Source organism: Synchiropus splendidus, chromosome 3, assembly GCF_027744825.2.
Source record: "Synchiropus splendidus isolate RoL2022-P1 chromosome 3, RoL_Sspl_1.0, whole genome shotgun sequence".
Classification (NCBI taxonomy): Eukaryota; Metazoa; Chordata; class Actinopteri; order Syngnathiformes; family Callionymidae; genus Synchiropus; species Synchiropus splendidus.
The window spans coordinates 28,710,786-28,729,682 of record NC_071336.1 but is presented as its reverse complement, the minus strand read 5'-3'; the positions used below and the strand labels follow the sequence as shown (position 1 = coordinate 28,729,682).

Here is an 18,897-nt window from a genome sequence, read left to right as displayed (position 1 = left end):
GGCTTTGATCAATTTCTTAAATACTTTTGTCGCTATCAGTTTAGAGCTTTAGTTGACTGGAGTTGAGTCTTTTTCATATCAGATACCAGAATGCTGTACACTAGTTTTTCCGTATTTGATTGGTGCAGCAGAGAAACGTTGGCAGGACTGTCATGACCTGATTCTGACCCGTGTCATATAAGAGGAGAATGCAGGGGACAATGGTGCTGGATATAACCCGTGTCTTGACAAAAGTTTGCTCCAGGGGCCGTAAAGTCCTCCACAGGCTTTTGTGACCTTCAGCCATTAGACCGTCCTGCTAACTGCCTAATAATAAATTGTTTTTATTGTGCTGAATCTCCTCAGTCTAATTGAATTACACTTCTAATTCCTTTATTTTTGCTGATGCTGTGATTTGACACTGTAACGGCTTGTAACGGCGACCTGGAATTGGTTTTCCAGAATTGCAGCCACATTCCGACATCCTTCCATTCCCGCCCCCGCAAACTTTACATTTAAACCTTCCTCATTAAAGGCAGATTACCGAGCACTATTGGTCCTCATTAGCCCCACTGATCCTTGCCGGGACCCATGTCCTAACATCTTTTAATTAGCTTTCAGGGAATCTAATCAACGTAATAACTCAAATGAATCCCTCCTTAGCACTTATTTTCCTCCATTCTTATTCCAGGCTCAATGGCTACTAGGTTTTTGGATTTTTGTGAGCCTGCCAGATGTAACACAAGTGTATTTCTAACAGGGTATTGAAGGGAAAACCATGGACTGGACCCTGACATTTTTTAACTGTTTCATTAGAACATGCAATGTTTATGCTGCCCGCTAGCTGAAAGGCTTTCTATCTTAAATGTGTCGATAAGCTGATCTATGGGAACAATAGCGGACATTTAATATCAACATAAGATGGTAAAATGCATATAAACATAATGTGGATTTTTGGACGAGTTGCAAGTTGCAGAACGTTCATCAATCTTGGTGGTAACCTAGCGCATGGCTATCTGGACTCTCCTTTTCGGAGAGGATACTGTGCAAGGCAACCTGGGGCGACATGCTTTAGCTCAGAAGGCAGAGTGGTCAATCAGGCCTAACACTTAACCTCGGATTGCTCCTGATGGGTCAGAGTCGCAACCTACTGCTTTCACTGTGTGATTGTGTGTGTAAATGGGTGTCTTAGTGCAAAGTACTTTCGGTGCTGGATCAGTGTAGAATGTGCTGTACAAGTACGAGCCATCCGTGAGGATCTCATGGTAGCATTGAGATGAGCGAGCACAAGTAGCTCAGGCATCTAGTTAGGGTGACCTCTGCCTTCCTGATGTTGCATGGAAATCAGGAGGTCGATGTTGTTGCCAATGGTGTGGACAAATTATATTGTATTTGAATGATCACACACTTCTTAGATAAACCATGGGTGCCATTGGCCCTTTGCATCAGATATGTCATTGGATATTATTCACTACAACTACAAACTGAGTCTTGACATATCAGGTTGGTGGTTTTCTGCAAATGATGTATTAAGCCGCAACTCTCTGGCCCGACAGTGGTGTGATATGAAGTGAAAGCCGAGGCGGGGTTTGGCGCTGGACGCCGTTTCTCTGTCCAGTCTGATGTGTGGTTTCACTGGGTGTCACTTTGGCTGCATGTCAGAGTCTGTAGTGGTGAGCAAAGCTGCAGGTCTCTTTGTTTTCCACCACATTAAGACAATGTCACAGAAAGCGACTTCATTCTTCAAAACACCAAACACAGAAAGAGATTTGGGGAACAGGTAGAGAAGAGGTGTCTTACATTTGAAGAAAGAACCAGTGGTTACTATGACTGTTTGCTTCTCTAATATCTATCTCTCTAATTTTTTTTTTAATCCTGTATATGAAAAAAAAGATTTCAAACGTCATCTGATTAAGTAACACAGACGACCGGACCTGGCGACCTCGGACTATGACCAACTATATAGATCTGTGGCAGGTTTAATTGTATGAAGACCATTCATAACTCTAAAATGTGCGATGTGGCTTTTCACACTTGATTCTCATTCGGGATCCAGTAGGGAGGACCATGCAGGTTTTGTTTTTGATTCAGCTTCAGTGGAGCTGAAAATGTAAGCCTTAAAGTGTGGCTGTTCTTAAACAGCCTGAATTGGTGACACGCGCCTTTTCATTCCGGCCATAAACATGCACTCGTTGGACCTTTAGCTCAGGTCAAGCTGTCTTTGGTGCGGCGTCTTTTCCACACAAATGCTGTGTTAAACAAAGACAGACGGGTGATCTCAGAGCGGCGCTGTGATATTTAGAGCCAGGTGGAGGAAGCGAGAATAAGGTTGTGTTTATTAGCTGCTCCCTTGGCGTTCCCTAAATTGCCTTGTTTGCTCGGCACAGGCACACAAACAGATGCTGTCCTCTGCTCCGGGTAACTCTCAGGGTATTTAGTGAAAGACCTACCGCACACGCCGACTCATTTGAGCCGGCGATACAGTGGAGGCACACAAACATCAGTGTGAGCGGCTTGGCCCGCACATTAGCGTGCTAATGCTGCCCTGACATTCTGCAGGCGGCAGTCACAAGCTTGCAGAAACACTCCCTGATTTATGCAAAGAATAAGACATTGTCTCTTCGGGTAAAGAAGCGGAGCACCCAAATAGCAACCCTCACAGCGACGCAATCTCCCTCTTATTAAGGAAATCTGCATTTAGGAGGTACCAATGCTATCATTTGAAATTAATCTGCTTTGACTGATCCTTAATGTGACCGCAGTCATAGAGTAATTATTGTCTGGATGGTTGTGCACCCGCCTCATAGCCACTGTCCGCCACCTCCTCCCCCCGTTTTCCAAAAGGGGGCAAGTCTTGGTGTGTGAATCCCTCTGCAACTGGCTGGTTATACAGTGCCAGGCATGTCATTTAGCGCTTGATCAGTGAGTCGTGATTAGCCTGCCCTGTATTATTGTGATTAACGTCCACCGAGCAGACGACTGTCCTGTTGTCACCAGTGATAGCATGTGAGATGTTGAGACTCGGGGGTGCGGGCCCCGTGGAGGAACTCGCGAGCCAGGCCACAGAAAACTGCTCACTTTGATAACGGCTGCTTTTGGAATAAATGCATTGTTGCAGTGTATCGTGCTTGTCTCTTAACTGTCTCTGTCACAAAATCTAATGCATCTAACAAGTGCGGTCCTTAGTCTTGCGCTCCCCATTCTGTCTGCGTGTCTCCTCAGATTAGTTCTGCTGCTTGCTGTTTAGATCATGTTTCTTTCCTTGGATCAGAAAACCAAATTCAGCCCACTGACATCCTTAGACCCACTGCTCTACAACTGATGGAAAACTAAAACTAAATATTTTTCAATGCTATGCTTTAAAAAAAACATTAATAACATTCTAAATCTACAATTTAGACAGGTTTTGTGTACTTCTTATGAGGTCAGTCTGTTTACCATTCCGTGCATAGCTTTGGCAGTGTTGTCAACGTTGTTTTTATTTTTTTAGATTACGTATTATGTCCATTAAATTTATCTTTTTTTCGTTATAATGATTTTACCGAAGTGTATTAGAAATATTAAGATGCAAGTTATTACCCACTTTATTATCATATTGTTATTGTTATTATTGGTATTATTATGTCTCGTGCATAGCTTTTCATTTATTGTGAATATTATTCCCCATCATTTTTTCTGTAATTCTGTTCCCTTCACTGACAACTTTTCTCATAGTACATTAATAGGTTCAAAAACTTTTATATACCTTATGGATTTTATTGAATGTATAATAGTAATAATCAGTTTGACACACATTTTGAAATAACATTTTCTTTAGCTCACATATCATAAAAATGTTTCTTCTTGTATGTCTTATTTCAGCCTTATCCACAATATTTATATCTATCAATTTTTCATTATTTAAGTTGCTCTGCAGTGCTTCACGTTCTCCTTGAAGTGCCTTTTCATTTCGCACACCAAATGACTGAGAAAAACAAAAACACAAAAACTTGCTGCCCAAGCTCATTTTGTGAGTTACTTGTTTTAAAAACGGGTTTTCAAGCAAAGTCGATCTGACCACCGCCTGCTACTCTAATGCCCGCAGTCTGAGAGAATATGCATGTTATCACTGTACGTCATATCAGATCACAGCAAAGAGGAGATGTTGGGAACTGACCCCCGTCTCTGCTGCTCAGACATAGTCTGTTTACGCAGAAGCACTTTTGGCACCAGAAAGCAACCAAAAAGCATTCACAGCTTTACTTGAATAAAAGTCTGCTCTAAGAGGATAACGGAGCTTTTTGAAGACATAATCTCATATTTCCTGTGAGAAATTTAAGTTAAGATTAGACTACTCATTTTCAGGCATATCAGTTTGATTCTCAATAATCACCTGGTTAAACCCTGCCCTCTGTCTCATGGCTTCCGTGTTTGTGTGGCTGGAAAATAGTCAGTTTTCATTACAAAGTAAACGCTGCAGCATCAGACAGGGAGGGAGCGGTGGAGTGGGAGGGGGGTCACATACTGATATGCATTCTATCAGGATGATTTATGCAAATTATGCACATTATTCCCGCAGGAATCTCTCTTCTGAAAGTGCCAGGATAAATTGCCGGAAATTAGCCATAAAATTCACTGTGCAGGGAGTGTGGGGTGAAGGCCGCCAATGAGCCAAGGACATTGGGCCGCCGTGGTTACGCTTGGCCTGGCCTGCCTCCCCCATGCTTGGCATTCATGGCTGTTAAAGACCTCTACTCAGACAGATACACTGAAGCCTCAAGTAGCACTCAGCACATCAGAAGGATCAGCCAAGCAAGTGTTACACTAACGGCTGAGGTTTCATGCTCCGCTAACATGACAGATTTTCAGCAGAACCAAACAGATCGTTACATTTCTCCCTCAACAAATCCGACCATTGTCCCAAAATGAAAATGGCACTCTTTGGATTTCACTGAAAATATGTGTCTTGGTCAGTAACCTCCAATAGTGGATGGTGTTTTACAGCACCAAATAGATTCGTCTTGTAGTGAGATTATTCTCATAACTTTTCAATGAGATAACTGAACAGTACTCACCCACATCAGTCGTCTTTGATGATTTTGAGCCCCATGTCACAAGAAAAAAAGAATCAGTATAATGACGTTGTACACAATGACTACAGAGATTAAAGATGTCCAACGGATGTTAAGCCGTGACAAAAAGAAATATTGAAGTACGATCTGTTGCCCAATGAAGTCTGCAGAAATAGAGTTGTGCAGGTTTTTATTGGGAATTATTAGGTTGGGCAGGATCAGAAATGAGTATATCAGAAGTACTTATGGAGTCAGTGGACTAAGGGTATTAGAGATGGAGATGGGAAGTGTAAGATGAAGAGAAAGGCAACCAATAGAGAGGAAAGGTGTGAGTACAGAGGTTGATGAAGATTGGTGGAGGTGGAGGAGGCTGACTTACTGTGGCAACCCCTGATGGTAAATGCTGGAAGACAAAGAAGTGGCTTTGCTCAAAGATCCACAAACATGGACAAGCAGATTTAGATACAGTTAAGAACTTCTCCAAAAGCTTCAAAGATCTACTTTTTGAGGAGTTGTTTTTCGTATTTCTTGTCATCTCAAACTGTCATCACTGTCATTTTTATAACCAGTTGAAGTGACCTCTGTTGTTTTCACACTGTCCACGTTTGGCCTAAATCCGGCTGTGTCAAGTGGTCTTTAGCTGGACACAGTTAACACAGACCAGCGGTGTCTGACTGCTTGTTTCTGTTGTTTCTTTTCCCTGCTTCATGGATAAAACAGATTTGAGAAACTAAAGCAGACTGCGTGGGAAGTGGGAACATTAAGCATTTAGTGGCTAAAAATGTAACTTAAAATCACACACACACACACACACACAACAAAATCTGATATTAGTGAGGGAAATTACAGTGATTTTATTAAACTCCTTTCAATTCCAAAACAGACTGTATTACATTATGTTCAGTCAAACTAGTGTCTACTCCTGAACTTAAGTCAGTGCTTGCCCTTCAAAGTGCATCTTAATCTTCGGATAACATTCTAATCAGCGTTCCATCTCACTCTGGAATAATGAATAGTTCATTTAAACAAGATGTAAACAAATCACGCGCAGTGTCAGAGGACTTAAGTGAGACGGTGGCTGTTTTATGGCTTCGTGCATGAGCGTGTGCTCTCAGTTGGTCTTTTATGTTTGAGTGTGTGTGTGTATCTGTGTGTGAACAGAGCTGAGTGATCAACTCCGTTATTGTGTTTTCCACGTGTCTTTACTCAAAGCACAGGAAGAGTTAATGAATGTCAGAGATAGGAGATTAATTCCACGGTGCTTTAGTGTTAATAAACCCCGAGGGGATCAGGATCTGCATGTTGATCAGGTGAAGCAATCATGTGCGAGATGGACGGACAGGATCTAGTTGAGATACATGACTGTAATATCATTCTTAAGGTCTGGTTTTGAAATGCTTCAGGAAATCTTGATTTGTTGCCAGAGCAGAAAATCTTGTGTTTTTTTCGTCATGGTGGCAACTGAAGGAAGTGTACAATCCTATTATCCTTGAATAATTTGTTCAACAAACAACACTCCAAACTTCCCCTGGTTATTTAAATAATGACATAAAACAGACAATCAATCATATATATATGTATATGAACCAAACTGAACCAAATTCCAATGCCACTTTCATTCTCAAATTTTATATATATATATATATATATATATATATATATATATATATATATATATATATATATATATATATATATAATATAAATAAATTATATATATATATATATATATATATATATATATATATATATATATATATATATATATATATATATATATATAAAATTTGAGAATGAAAGTGGCATTGGAATTTGGTTCAGAGTCCCATTTGTTTTAGTGAGAGACTAGTGAGAGGTGCCCACAAGGACAGAGATACAAAAATATGTGCTTGTGCATGTGCACCCAGACATGGGTGTAGAATTGCAGTTATTTTGGTCTTTTCTTTCAAATTGAATTTTCTGCGAAAAACAACTATTGACCACATGACAAATTAATACAGCACGACAAGTGTAACTCTCTGAGGAATAAAAGAACATCAGATTACGGGGCAAAGTCAAAGCCATCGGTAAACAGGAATTTGAGGATTATTGTCTGCACAGTAATCTGATTAATATGGAGGCAGTAGGAATATTAGAGATGTTACCCAACAATTGTATTCCAGTTAAGCCGATAAACACGTCATTTATTCTACCTTGTTAGAGGTTTCACAGCTAAACACAACACCATATGTTTTCGTGACCTTGGGTCCAGCACTGAAAAACACCATCATAAATAAAGAGCTCATTAGGCAAATTGGAATCCGGTAGATGATTAACTGACAATAATTCATTGCAAAATATTTAGTATTTGATTGATTGGATTTTCAATGAAAAGATCGTGAACAGCAGTTTACTGAGTAAACATATTTATCATAACATCCCCTTCATGTGCTCGGATAAAAACAAAGGGGGATGTAGAGAATATCGGCTTAATCTCAATCTGCAATGTGTTCAAGAATTTCCCTGAAATGTAAACAATATTGTTGACAGACTGTTGATATTTCAGTCTTTGTTGGCTGCGCCAGTTTCATTAAGCGTGATGATTTTTATTTGCAATATTGCATGTATACTGTTTAATATGATACAGCCAGGGGTAGTAGGAACTTGGTTCGGAACATTACCAAAAGTTCATCACCTGTTCTTCAATTTTTATTGAAATCCTCAGACAGACAGACCTTGATGATCTCATAACCTCCCGGGCCATGATAATTTATTCTTCATGTTTTGGTTCATTTTACTTGTTCCATTTTGTCTTCAAATATCCCGTCTAATCTTTTAAATATTGTTTCTTTATGTCATGCACATCAATCATTGGTATAACAAGGCCCTTAAAATCAGTGTGCCTGGTTGAATTTCAATCTGACCTAAATAATAACTCTATAACTCTATATAATAATGTACTGTTTATTTTTATTTTATTTATTTTTTATTCCCACAACATCACATCAGAATCACAGCTCATGTGCAGAAGTTTGCAGGTCAGGGGGGGCAGACTCAGATTTCTATCCATCGAGGATGATGGATAGAAATAGATAGATAGAAATCTGAGTCGTCTATCGGGTAACACATGAAAAAGAGAACTCAGAGAACTCTCGGTAATTAAGCTTAAAAACTAAATTTTTACCTCATACCTGCACAGGTAGTCACGTGGATCACAGAATACATGGCCCTTAACTCAGACTTATTGTGACCGTGACTGGTGACAGGTTCAAATGTTTCGCCATGAAGATAAGATTTGCGCTTGCTCAGTCATCTGTAGACATGAATGAATGACTGTGTTGCCATTCATTCATGTCTAGCACCTATTCCTGTGGAGAGGTCACCAGTCCATCACAGAGCACCCATACACTTGCTGTCTGACACTCAGTCACAGATGCAGTAGTCAGTTAGATTCGTGTTTGTTGTTTTTGGGCTGTAGGACGTCTTGACTTCTGTTTTCTGTTTTCTTCAGTTCCCTCTGGATTGGCTTTCATGTGAAGATTTATCATAAGAGTATAAGTACACTGGCATGGTTCTCATTGCAACATTTGTGAGGATTTGAAATAGAGCTGTATTTGTGCAATTATTCATTAATTAATTAATAAAAATCACACCATAAAGAGGTGGCCCTAATATTTATGGTATGAATGAGATAGAACCACTGTACCATGTGGTTTCACAAATCAGGAGACCCGAGTGAAGTGCTCACTTGTTCAAGAATTCACTTTTTTTTAAGAACTTTATAGAGCTAATACAACAAAAACAAATGTATATGGGATTCAATTTGGAGAAAATTCAACTAACATTGAAATAACAATTCTGAATTCCTTCAACGCTCCCTCTTTCGAGTGTTATTTTATTTACTTGACATACGCGGGAGTTGACCTCTGTTGCTTTATTATCCAGATGTATGTGTGATCACAACACAAAGACAACATTAGACGCTGTTATCAGCGACCTGCCAGAGCTGAATTACCACCCAGCAGTTGATTTGGTGCCTCCGCCAGTGCAGCACATACATCTATATTTCCACTCTGACACAGCAGGGAGGAATCTATTGCCACACTCTCACTGATACGAGGGAAACATTTCAATTCTGCACTTTTATGTATATTTTGACTTTCCTGTTTATCATCTTTAGCATACATCACATTGGTGTTATTAGTGTGCACCCTGAAAAACCCTGATATGGTGAATTGGATAGTTTAATCGAAACAGAAGACTTTTATTTTTATCTTGTATTCCTGTTTGGCTTTATTAGACTCATGAATAAAAGAAGCTGCAATAAGACTGGGTGTAGATGATGGCAATACATCTTTTTTTTGGTGACAGATTGATGCATCACTGCCCACTCCAGCCCACCAACGGAACATTTGAGAGCCCCATGCGTGGTCATGACATTTCAGCAGCTTGTCCAGTTGACAGAAGCATGCTGAGTGTCTGTGACTCCTATAACTAAAAGCAAAATAAAGCTCTCTTCAATGATGAACCTCCCATTTAGGAAGTGTATTCGCTTCGCGGATGTACAAGCAGCTCAGTTGTGGGGCTCCATCTGACTCGTGCTTTGCTCTGTTTCCCTCTTTACTGTTTGCCTCACACATATGGCTCCGTCTGGCCCCTGGGGTCCTGCTCCTCTGTGCTAATGTGAATATTAGCATGGGTTAAATGCTTCAGTCATTTGTGAATTAATGCTTATTGCATAATGAATGATATAGTCAGGTTTTAACTGAAGATTTAAAAAAAAAAAAAAAAAAAGAAAAGAAAAGAAATCAACCTTACCAAAAGTTTTCCAGTATCACCGGCTTGAATTCTCTGATTATTTCTTTGCTTGATTAAGTGTTTTGTGCGGTTTCACAGTGTTCAGGAGTTTGATGGGATTAAATGGGACATTGCAATGACCCTGTTGTCGGAATACAGCGCATCATTCAGACACAAAGCTGAGATCGGAGGCTGAAAACAACAACGCAAACTCTTTGTGTTTACTCATCAGTGAATTGAAAATTCTTTAAATACCTCAGTGGACCTCATGTGTACTTCCCACATATATGTAATGATTGTGTATTTACTATCAAAAAAACATCCTTTTGCGTCTGCAGGCAAATCACAACAGAAGAAGAAATCATGAAACAGTCATGTTAATTTAGTAGAAATAAAATCTAGAATCTTTTGGGCAGTTTTATCTTTTTTTTATGTTATATATATATATATATATATAACATTAGATAAAGAGCTCATCCCAAGAAGTGATTCTTTATAATATTTTTAAACTATTTGACTATAAATTATTTTTAAAATCTTACATTGCTAAATGAAAGCCTTTTTCGTTACACTACTTTTTGGAAATCTCTCTAATGAATGTTTTAGCAAATGATATAAGCAACTTTTTAACTTGTGTCTCTATCCATGGTGCTGAAACCATTGCGCCCCTCCTTTTTTTGGCATCGCTGCGCTTTTTTCATAATTCCCAGAGCAGTGTATTTGCCCAAATATATCGCGTTTTGTTCTTCTTCAAAGAATATGATCAATTGCGTGTGTGTGGCATCCGAATGTTTTTACACTGACGTAGCAGGACAAAGAGCGAGCTGACTCTCTGTGATTGAAGACAGCAAATTACGGCAGTGAACGGTGTCGTAATTACATTCCTTAATCACATTCTGCAGCTTTAATTGCTTTAATGATGCGTTTCATTATTGGGTGTCAGGTAGAACAGTCAGACGCTGCTGTTTACAAGTCAAACTGCTGCTTTCACGTCGGAATTATCTTGACGTTGAATTCTAGTTCCCAACAAGAAGAAAAGCATGATCAGCAATTTCCGTATAAATTGTGAAATTTATTTTGTAATTGCACTGACAACGAAATGTTTAATTTATAAATGAAATGTTTCTTGATGTTTAAAGCCTTTGCGATTTTTTAATCAGAAGTAGTTCAAAATATTTTTAATAAATCTTTCCAACACTTCAGTACATACAAACGTTCCTCTTATTATGACTCAAGTATCTACACTGACAATTCAGATAAATTAAAGACAAAGGTGCAATGCAAGCAAAAAGAAATACTGATTACAAAAGACACTGGATTCAAAACGTGGCTCGTGTTTTCTAAAGTCGTCTGAGATTTTATTTTAATCACAGTATGAGAAAAGAGAATAACGATAGTAGTGCGCAACTATTCACACATAAATATCGCGTCAACCTTTAAAGTTCCCCTTTGTGACATTCCACAACAAAAGCAGTCAGGACAAACAGGCCCGAAACCATCGAGAGTCCGTCAACTGGGTCGTGATAAAAACCAGCAGATGAACGGGAAAGCAGCAGTGAGCGAGTTTTGATGGTTGAAAGTGGAAAAGTCCCGAGTTGTCAGGTCACAGAGATCACGGAGTCCTGAAGAGTGAGTCCTTCTCTTGCAGGCCCAGTTCGTGTTCGGCCGTTCACACCAGCACTTCAAGGATGATTTATATACACAATCAAGTATTGTTTTAACAAAAAAAAGTTCGAATGCGTCTTTTAAATATTATAAAAGTATTCGTCGGTGTCTCTAGTCTACTGACTTGGACGATTTGTTTTCTAAAGTGTCTGTACATCAGAGTCCGGGTTAAGGCTTGTCAGTACACTGTTTGCAGAGGCTGGAGTTGTTGAAAAGAGCACATTTGTCGGGGCAAGTGGAGGCACCGACCCCCGTGGGGAAGGGGGGGTATCCGGGCGGCTGCTCGTAAGCGCCCAGTCCGGGAGCAGCGAGCGCGGTGGTGGCGGGTATGGAGGCGGCGGATATTGCCTGGCCCTGGTTCAGATAGGCCACCAGCCTCCGCATCTCCTCCAGCGCCTGCGCCTGCATGAGGATGTAGTTTTTGGCGAGCAGCAAAGTGGCGATTTTGGAGAGTTTGCGCACGGACGGGCTGTGCGCGTACGGGATGACCCCTCTGAGCTCGTCCAGCGCGTCGTTCAGGTCGTGCATCCTCCGTCTCTCCCTCGCGTTGATGTTTAATCGCAGCATTTTCTGCTCTTTGGTTTTCTTACCTCCCTCTGCTTTCCCTGTGGCCCCGTTCCTGGAGTCGGTCAGGAGGACCATGTCACAGCGACCGTCGCTGTCATCGTCCGGGCTCTGCTCCCCGCCGCTGCTCTCCGCCGCGGACGTCCTGTTGGCGCTCTCTCCGAACTTGACGCACAAAGATCCGGTGGGCAGCCCGAGCGGAGCCCCTCTCACGCCTGCCAGTCCTCCAGGCTGGATGGGGTCCGGGTCACTCTGGTCGAAGCAGCTGATCGGCGACTGGCGGTCTCTTGCTTGCAACTCAATGCCGGACCTAAACGCGTCCATTTTTTTCGTGGACACCGCGCTGAGAGTTTTGTGGAAAATGTCTGCGGCGCTGGTCAAGTTCATCCTCCTTTCCATCCTCAGTGTGACGAGCCGCGGGCAGCGATGGCGAGACTTCTTTCTGTCGCTCGTGGTCTGACTTTGCTTCTGTCAGAGCTGAACTTGTGGTCTTGCTCGACTTGTCAGCTGAGGTGAAGAGACGAGGAGGAGACTCTTCTAATAACTCCCCCTCTCCGTCTCTCCATCTCCCTCTCTCACCTTCACAGCCTCTTTTTACATCATTATCTTGAGGCGGGTTATTAAAAACGATTCGCCTATTGGGACACAGACCCCCCCGCACCCCTCCCCTGTCAGGTTAACGTATTAATTAATGACTCTTAAACGGTGACAACAAACCCACATGCGCTCCCCGGGTGTGCGCTCGACTATTCCACCAACCGTTCATCAGAAAAGTCTTGACGGCGTTGGTAAAAGCAAAATAAATTTAAATGACCTCTGTTTCAGATCGCGAGGTATCTGTTTGGTTGCGTTACAAAGCACTTTTTTGTCCTTTCTTTCACGACACCCTGTACCTTTTTTTCTTTTTTTATAAATGTTGTAAATTGTTATCACCTCCCGAATGTGTCTAAAATATCTAGGATTTTATTTCTTCTTTTTAAATAGTCAGATAAAATCCATTCCAACATCAGTTCACTTCCTCACTGTGTAGTGTCCGACAGACGCTCCTATACGATTTTCTCGTTCTTTCTCTGCCATCTTCTGGCTCTTTATGAGTGTTACACCATCAGATTTTGGCCATTTAATTGAGGTTTTTCGCGGGAGGTCAGTGTGTCAAACTCAGCTGACAAGGTACCCAGGTATCCTAGTCCTGTTCCTAAATGGACAAAATGTTCTGTGTCACTTAAGACAAGCAAAAACGAATAAGAATCCACAAAATCATACACCAGGTGAGGATTTCCAAAGAGTCAAGGCATGTCTTGGCTTCCCAAAAATACAAGGCAAGAGCAACGTAAGCAAAAGGTGGGAGAATATGCTCGCAAACTAGGTAGATAATCTGGAACAGAATAATGCTCTAAAATTAGGGAGAGAATCAGAGGCTGGTGGAGTGGAAACAGAGCTATTGGTGCATGATTTGACAAAGCATTGCCCAGCATTGATGGTTTGGACAGCAGACATGGTGTAAGCATGGACCTGCTGAATGATCTATGTTTTGCAGCTCCGTTTTTGTGACATCCGTCTATCAGGACCCATGAACGTCAATATGCCTCTCACACGAGAAGCCAAGCAGAAGGATTCAGATGAAGAGATGAATGAGGTGAAGACTCTTATTCTGTGACTTTTTAGCAGAAGAAAAACGCTGTGCTAGATGATCGTATCACACAAAAGGGAGGTTATACCTGGCCACAAGAGTCACACATTTTTCAGACCAGACCTGATTGGTATCCATTGCTAAAAGCCAGACATTGGCACCAAAATAAAGAAAGCGTGGACGATTCAGTGTTGGGACTGAAGTGCGGTGAGTCAAGTCTTTTGACACGTTCAAGGTTAAAGCTCATTTGCAGCGCAAAGCATTTAGCTGCGTCTGTGCTGAGGCCATCAGGGGCGGGATAGTTGAGGAGTTATGATCTTACGAGTGGCAGAGACAGACGCTTCATCCTGAGACTCTAAGAGAACACCTTCATGGCCAATCAGGTCCAGCTAATGAGACAAGATGGACCAGGACACTGCCACGGCCATTACAGCCGCAGTCCGTCAGCAGTTTGATAATGAAGAGACTATGGGTGGTGGGCTGCGTGTGAGACATGATTGCCCGCTCCAATTTATCTTATGGAAATACTACGGGAGCATGGCTGGTTAAGTAGTATCTGGATAGCAACCTTTGGTTTTCAAATGCTCTTCATATTGTTTTCCTGTAGCTACCTGCTGTTTTTCCTAAATTAATTTTATTGCAGAAGGAAATGAAAATGGAATTAAACTGATGTTTGGGTGCATTTACCTTCAACTTGTAACATTTTAGTTCAATGCTGCCACCTAGTGGTCATATACATAAAGTGACAACTCAAAAGGGGAAAAATTGATCTGTGGACTCACGTTTATCAGTCAGGTGGTTAACACAAGCAGTACAATTCCGCGGAGCTTCTGGAGTCTGGCAGTGTTCAGTCACCCTAATTCTGGTTATCACCGGCTAAAATGGAAGACAGATGTGTGACTGTTCTAAAACATCCTGGCTCTCTTAAGTGGAGCAGTAGGCCCTTTGACTCTGACCGGAGAGATGTAATAACACAAGCCCCACCCGATCCTAATTCTCTATATGAATTTCATCGGCAAAGTTGGGACCCTGTATGTCACAATTCAATTTCAATGTAGGATTTGAAGCAGGTGCCTCTTGCTCGCTTCTCCAAAAGACCCTATAAAGTCTATTAAACCCAATCCCACTCTATTCTCTGTGATTTGCTTATGACGTTTCTGAAAAAAAAAACAACAACATGTTTTTGTCTCTTGCTCTCGTGGGCACCAAAAAATTACAATACAAAATTGTACAAACATTGAAAAGCGTGGACCTTTTCGATCCTTCTCAGATTAGACGTTTAGAGATACAGTGTTGGAGACGACAGAGGTTAAAGAGAAGATATTTGTGCAGATATTAAAGAGAAATAATAGCCATGACAATTTACAACGTCCTTCCGTGATATGTTGCGGTCGAGTGGGACTTATATGTACATGACTTTGGTTCATGAGTTAACTTAAGGGTAGCGACATGTATGTCGGCATCATCTGGGGCTTTGACATGGCGCCTTTTCTTACATCTGCTCACGTTTGAACAACCAGAACCCTTCTGAAGGGCTGGCCCCGCATGACCACCAGAGGGCAGCCGAAGTCTGTTAACAAACGCCGTTCGTTGTTGCGACATTTAAGCACAGGCTTTTAGCCTGTTAAAACGTTTCATTATCAACAAAGGCAAGACTCTACGAATTAACAGCACTGATTGAAGTGACTTAGTGAAGGAGAGTCTTCGGTGAGCCATTTGATGATGATGATGATGATGATGATGATGGTGGTGGTAGTGGTGGTGGCGGTTTGTTGGTTTTATCCTTTAACTTTTGACCTACTTATTGTTCATTCACCCACTGCGTCGACAAATCAAAAAATCAAAAAAAAAAAATGCGTCAAAAAATCAGTTACTTTTGTTTTTATTTGTTTTAAATAACAATAGCCGGAGGTTTATTTCTGAATAACTTAGTCTCGTCACGATCGTTCAACGTTTTCATTAGTGGCATTTTCTCGGATTTAAGTCAATAGTCGGTAATGAGTTGGGGATGTAATTGAATACCCCTCCTCCTCTTCCTAACCGCTAATGATATGCGCACTCATGTTATCAATCAGTACGGGATTATTGTCTAATGTCACAGTCGGGAAATTTGCCTAATAAAACACGTCAAATATATCTGAGTCTATTTTAGGAATAAGAGAAGCGCGGTCAGGGACGTAATATTAGATGCCCTAACAGTGCAACGCCACTAGGAGTCGCACTAACACAAGAGGAGGGTTTTTAATTCAAACGTCTGATTTTCCTTTGTCAATCGGTTTATGCTACTTTTTTTCTGATGTCTTCTGCAGTGGTCCTCATCCCACCCTCACATTAGCATTCTGCCGCGGCTCCTCGCTTATGGATATTAATATGCAGGCCAAATGAACCATTGTTTAATCGCTCCGTCTTTTAGGGTTATGGCGGCAATGGCGCTGCTTTACTGCGACGTCGTCCTCTGCAGAGAAGTCTGTTCAGACCGAGTGACTTGTATTTATTCATATATTTTTGAAATTGGCGGTTTTGTTTATTTATCTTAACATCTTTGCGCGTTTGATTTTACACCACAGCGCCACATTCCTGCACTCGACCGCAGCCGATAGAAACAATGGACGGAACGGTTGTGCGCAGATTTCAGCACCACAGAATGTGGACAGCTCTCACTGTAGCTGTGTGGAGTGTCTGCTTGTGTGTGTGTGTCTGTGTCACACTTGTCACCAGCCAACATTAAAGAGACGAGACGTTTTTTTCCAGAAGCGTGTGTTTTATTTCACGACAGAGGCAATACACGGGCGACACATCTGGGCGGACCTGTGCAGGATGGAGGGTCATCTCTTGGCATTCACCGCGTGCCTTAATTGTAAGACATTAAATCAAGGTCCGCTGTGAACACGGAGAGACGGGACCCAATCGCTTTATGCGTCTGGGTGTGTGTGTGTTTCCATCCACCCGCTCAATTTACCGTGGCACTCTCCAGCGATCCAATTAAACAAATGCTGAGCATGTCAGTGTGTCAAATTATTGAAATGACTTCTTTTAAAATCCAATCCAATGAAAACAAAAAATCCTCTTCGCTAGTTGTGCAGTCCTTACCTTTTCTCTTAGAGGAATAAAAATGAAAAAAAAAAATGCAGTGCGTTATGTAACAGTGATGCAAAAGATGTCCACATACTTCCGTCGACTCATTCCACCCAAAACTTCAGAAAGCCTACAAGTCCTCCTTCATCTATCCCATAATGCACCTGCAAACAAAAAGAAAAGACACAATGCGTCACGGTCGTGAGCGACAAGTCCAACCAGAAACACGTCCTCGTAAGAGCTCCAAAATGTGCGAGTCGATTGCTGCCCACGCGAACATCCGAACCGCTGACCGGGGAAACCGACACCGAGCCCGGACACTGCAGGAGTGGGACTGATCCCTCTTAGTCCGCTCTTTTCCTCTGACTTTGGGATTAGCGCTCCTCCAGCCAAACAAATGAGGCATCTGCCTTCAAGCACAAGAGGATTGGGATGATTGGGGGGGAGAGGGGCGGGGGCTAGGGGGGTGCTGACGTCACCGACCAAACAGATGTTCCCCTATATTACCCAGCGTCCTTCTCGGCACTGTCCCGTGTCCTTGAAACTATAGGAGGGAAATTGACGGCTCCACATCTGAAATATCACCCTGTGTCTGCGTGCGTGTGTGCGCGCGCATGCGTGTGTCAGCGGAGATGCCAACAATGGTTTCTCGGACTGTCAAGCCCCAAATCTGGTATTGGCTGTGAACGGTTATGCAACATTGCTCTAATAAAAAAAAAGCGACGGGAACACACGTGTGCGCGCGAACACGCATGCACGCGCCCACACATGGATACGCGTTAATACTCGCGTGCGCGCTCACGCACACATACACCCAGATGCATGATGACTGATGGCGAACCTGCTGTCTATTGTTAATCTGAATTCCCGTCTTCCTTTTTCGTGTCATCATCGACACTATAAGCGGAGGGTCTCAGTCAAGTGTCTAATGCACGAATGGATGAGTGGTTCCATGACATCCACCGTTCAAACCAACAAATCATCAAAGCTGTCTGCCGTGATCGGAACCAGCGGTTCCATTGTGCGGAGCCGGTGGAGATGGACTCAGGTACAGTGTGTTCGGATATGGAGCGGTTCATGCACTGCACTGGCTGCGCGGATGAAGAGACGCACAAACAAAGAGACTCGCCATTTTAGACGCCTCCATCTCTGTAAATCTCACCCACTCCTCACGGCTCAACATTGGGGATGCTGCTGTCCGACCCCCGGACAGTATCCTCCTATTGTCCTTCGAGCGCTGCGTTGCGACCCCCCCACCCGATCCCACTCTTTCTCCCTCTTAACTGACTACTGTAAATACCCAGATAACATCGCAGTGTTGGTCTTGTCTGCGCTGCATATTTATATAACTCTTCGCGCATCATCTCAACGACAAGTGCGCGCTTTAACACGTCCCGTTTTCAGTACAGATCCACTCGCTTGGATGCGTTTAAGCGAATATTAATGGAAAGAGACCTCAGCATCGATGGAAGCGTCATACTCACCGAGATCGTCCTGCTGGATGGACCCCCTCATTCCGCCCGCGTGTATCCCAATCCCACGTTACATTATCGTGTATTCCCCGGTTCCGAGAGTCGGAACAAGCTCGACGGTCCGAGTGGTGAGAGGAGCAAAGTCGCAATGAGAGCGATGCTGGAGTCTCTGCAAAGCATGGCTGCTCTCTGTCGCCTTTTTTTTCTAAAGAGGGCAGGTCGTTGTGTGCATTGTAATGACTCCCTCTCTGTCTCCGTACCTCTCTCTACCCCCCCACACTCCCTCTCTTTCTAACACACACACACACACACACACACACAAACACACACATTTTCGCAGGCGCATATTCCGGTCCAATCTTGAGGCACATCCCTGTGTCCCAACATCCCTTTACTACAGCTTGTTACCGTTTTTCACCTGCGCTCCACTATTACGGTATTTTTCTGAACAATGTCTGACGGTCAATTACGGTAATTATTTTTAGTTTGGCGTCCATATCCATAAAGCAATCTTCAGCCACCCCGGTTATTTCATCCTCAGCTGATGGTTTTAGATTCTATTAAATGGTTGAAAAGTCTGTCTTTTCAAGTCAGTGTGATTTCAGGACTGTACTTTTTCGTTTCACTCCTAGAGGTCGGCGACCTGGGAGAATAATTTCCATTCCAGTTTGATTGTTTTCAGACT

At 42.4% G+C, this 18,897-nt stretch overlaps 1 protein-coding gene across 1 annotated transcript; it reads right to left on the bottom strand.

The window, feature by feature from the left end:
- Positions 1 to 10,704: 10,704 nt before the first annotated feature.
- Positions 10,705 to 12,464, bottom strand: bhlhe22 (basic helix-loop-helix family, member e22). The gene has a single exon (XM_053860587.1). It carries the CDS (start codon positions 12,432 to 12,434, stop codon positions 11,640 to 11,642), a length of 795 nt encoding a protein of 264 aa, XP_053716562.1. The 5' UTR covers positions 12,435 to 12,464; the 3' UTR covers positions 10,705 to 11,639.
- Between the last annotated feature and the right edge of the window lie 6,433 nt (positions 12,465 to 18,897).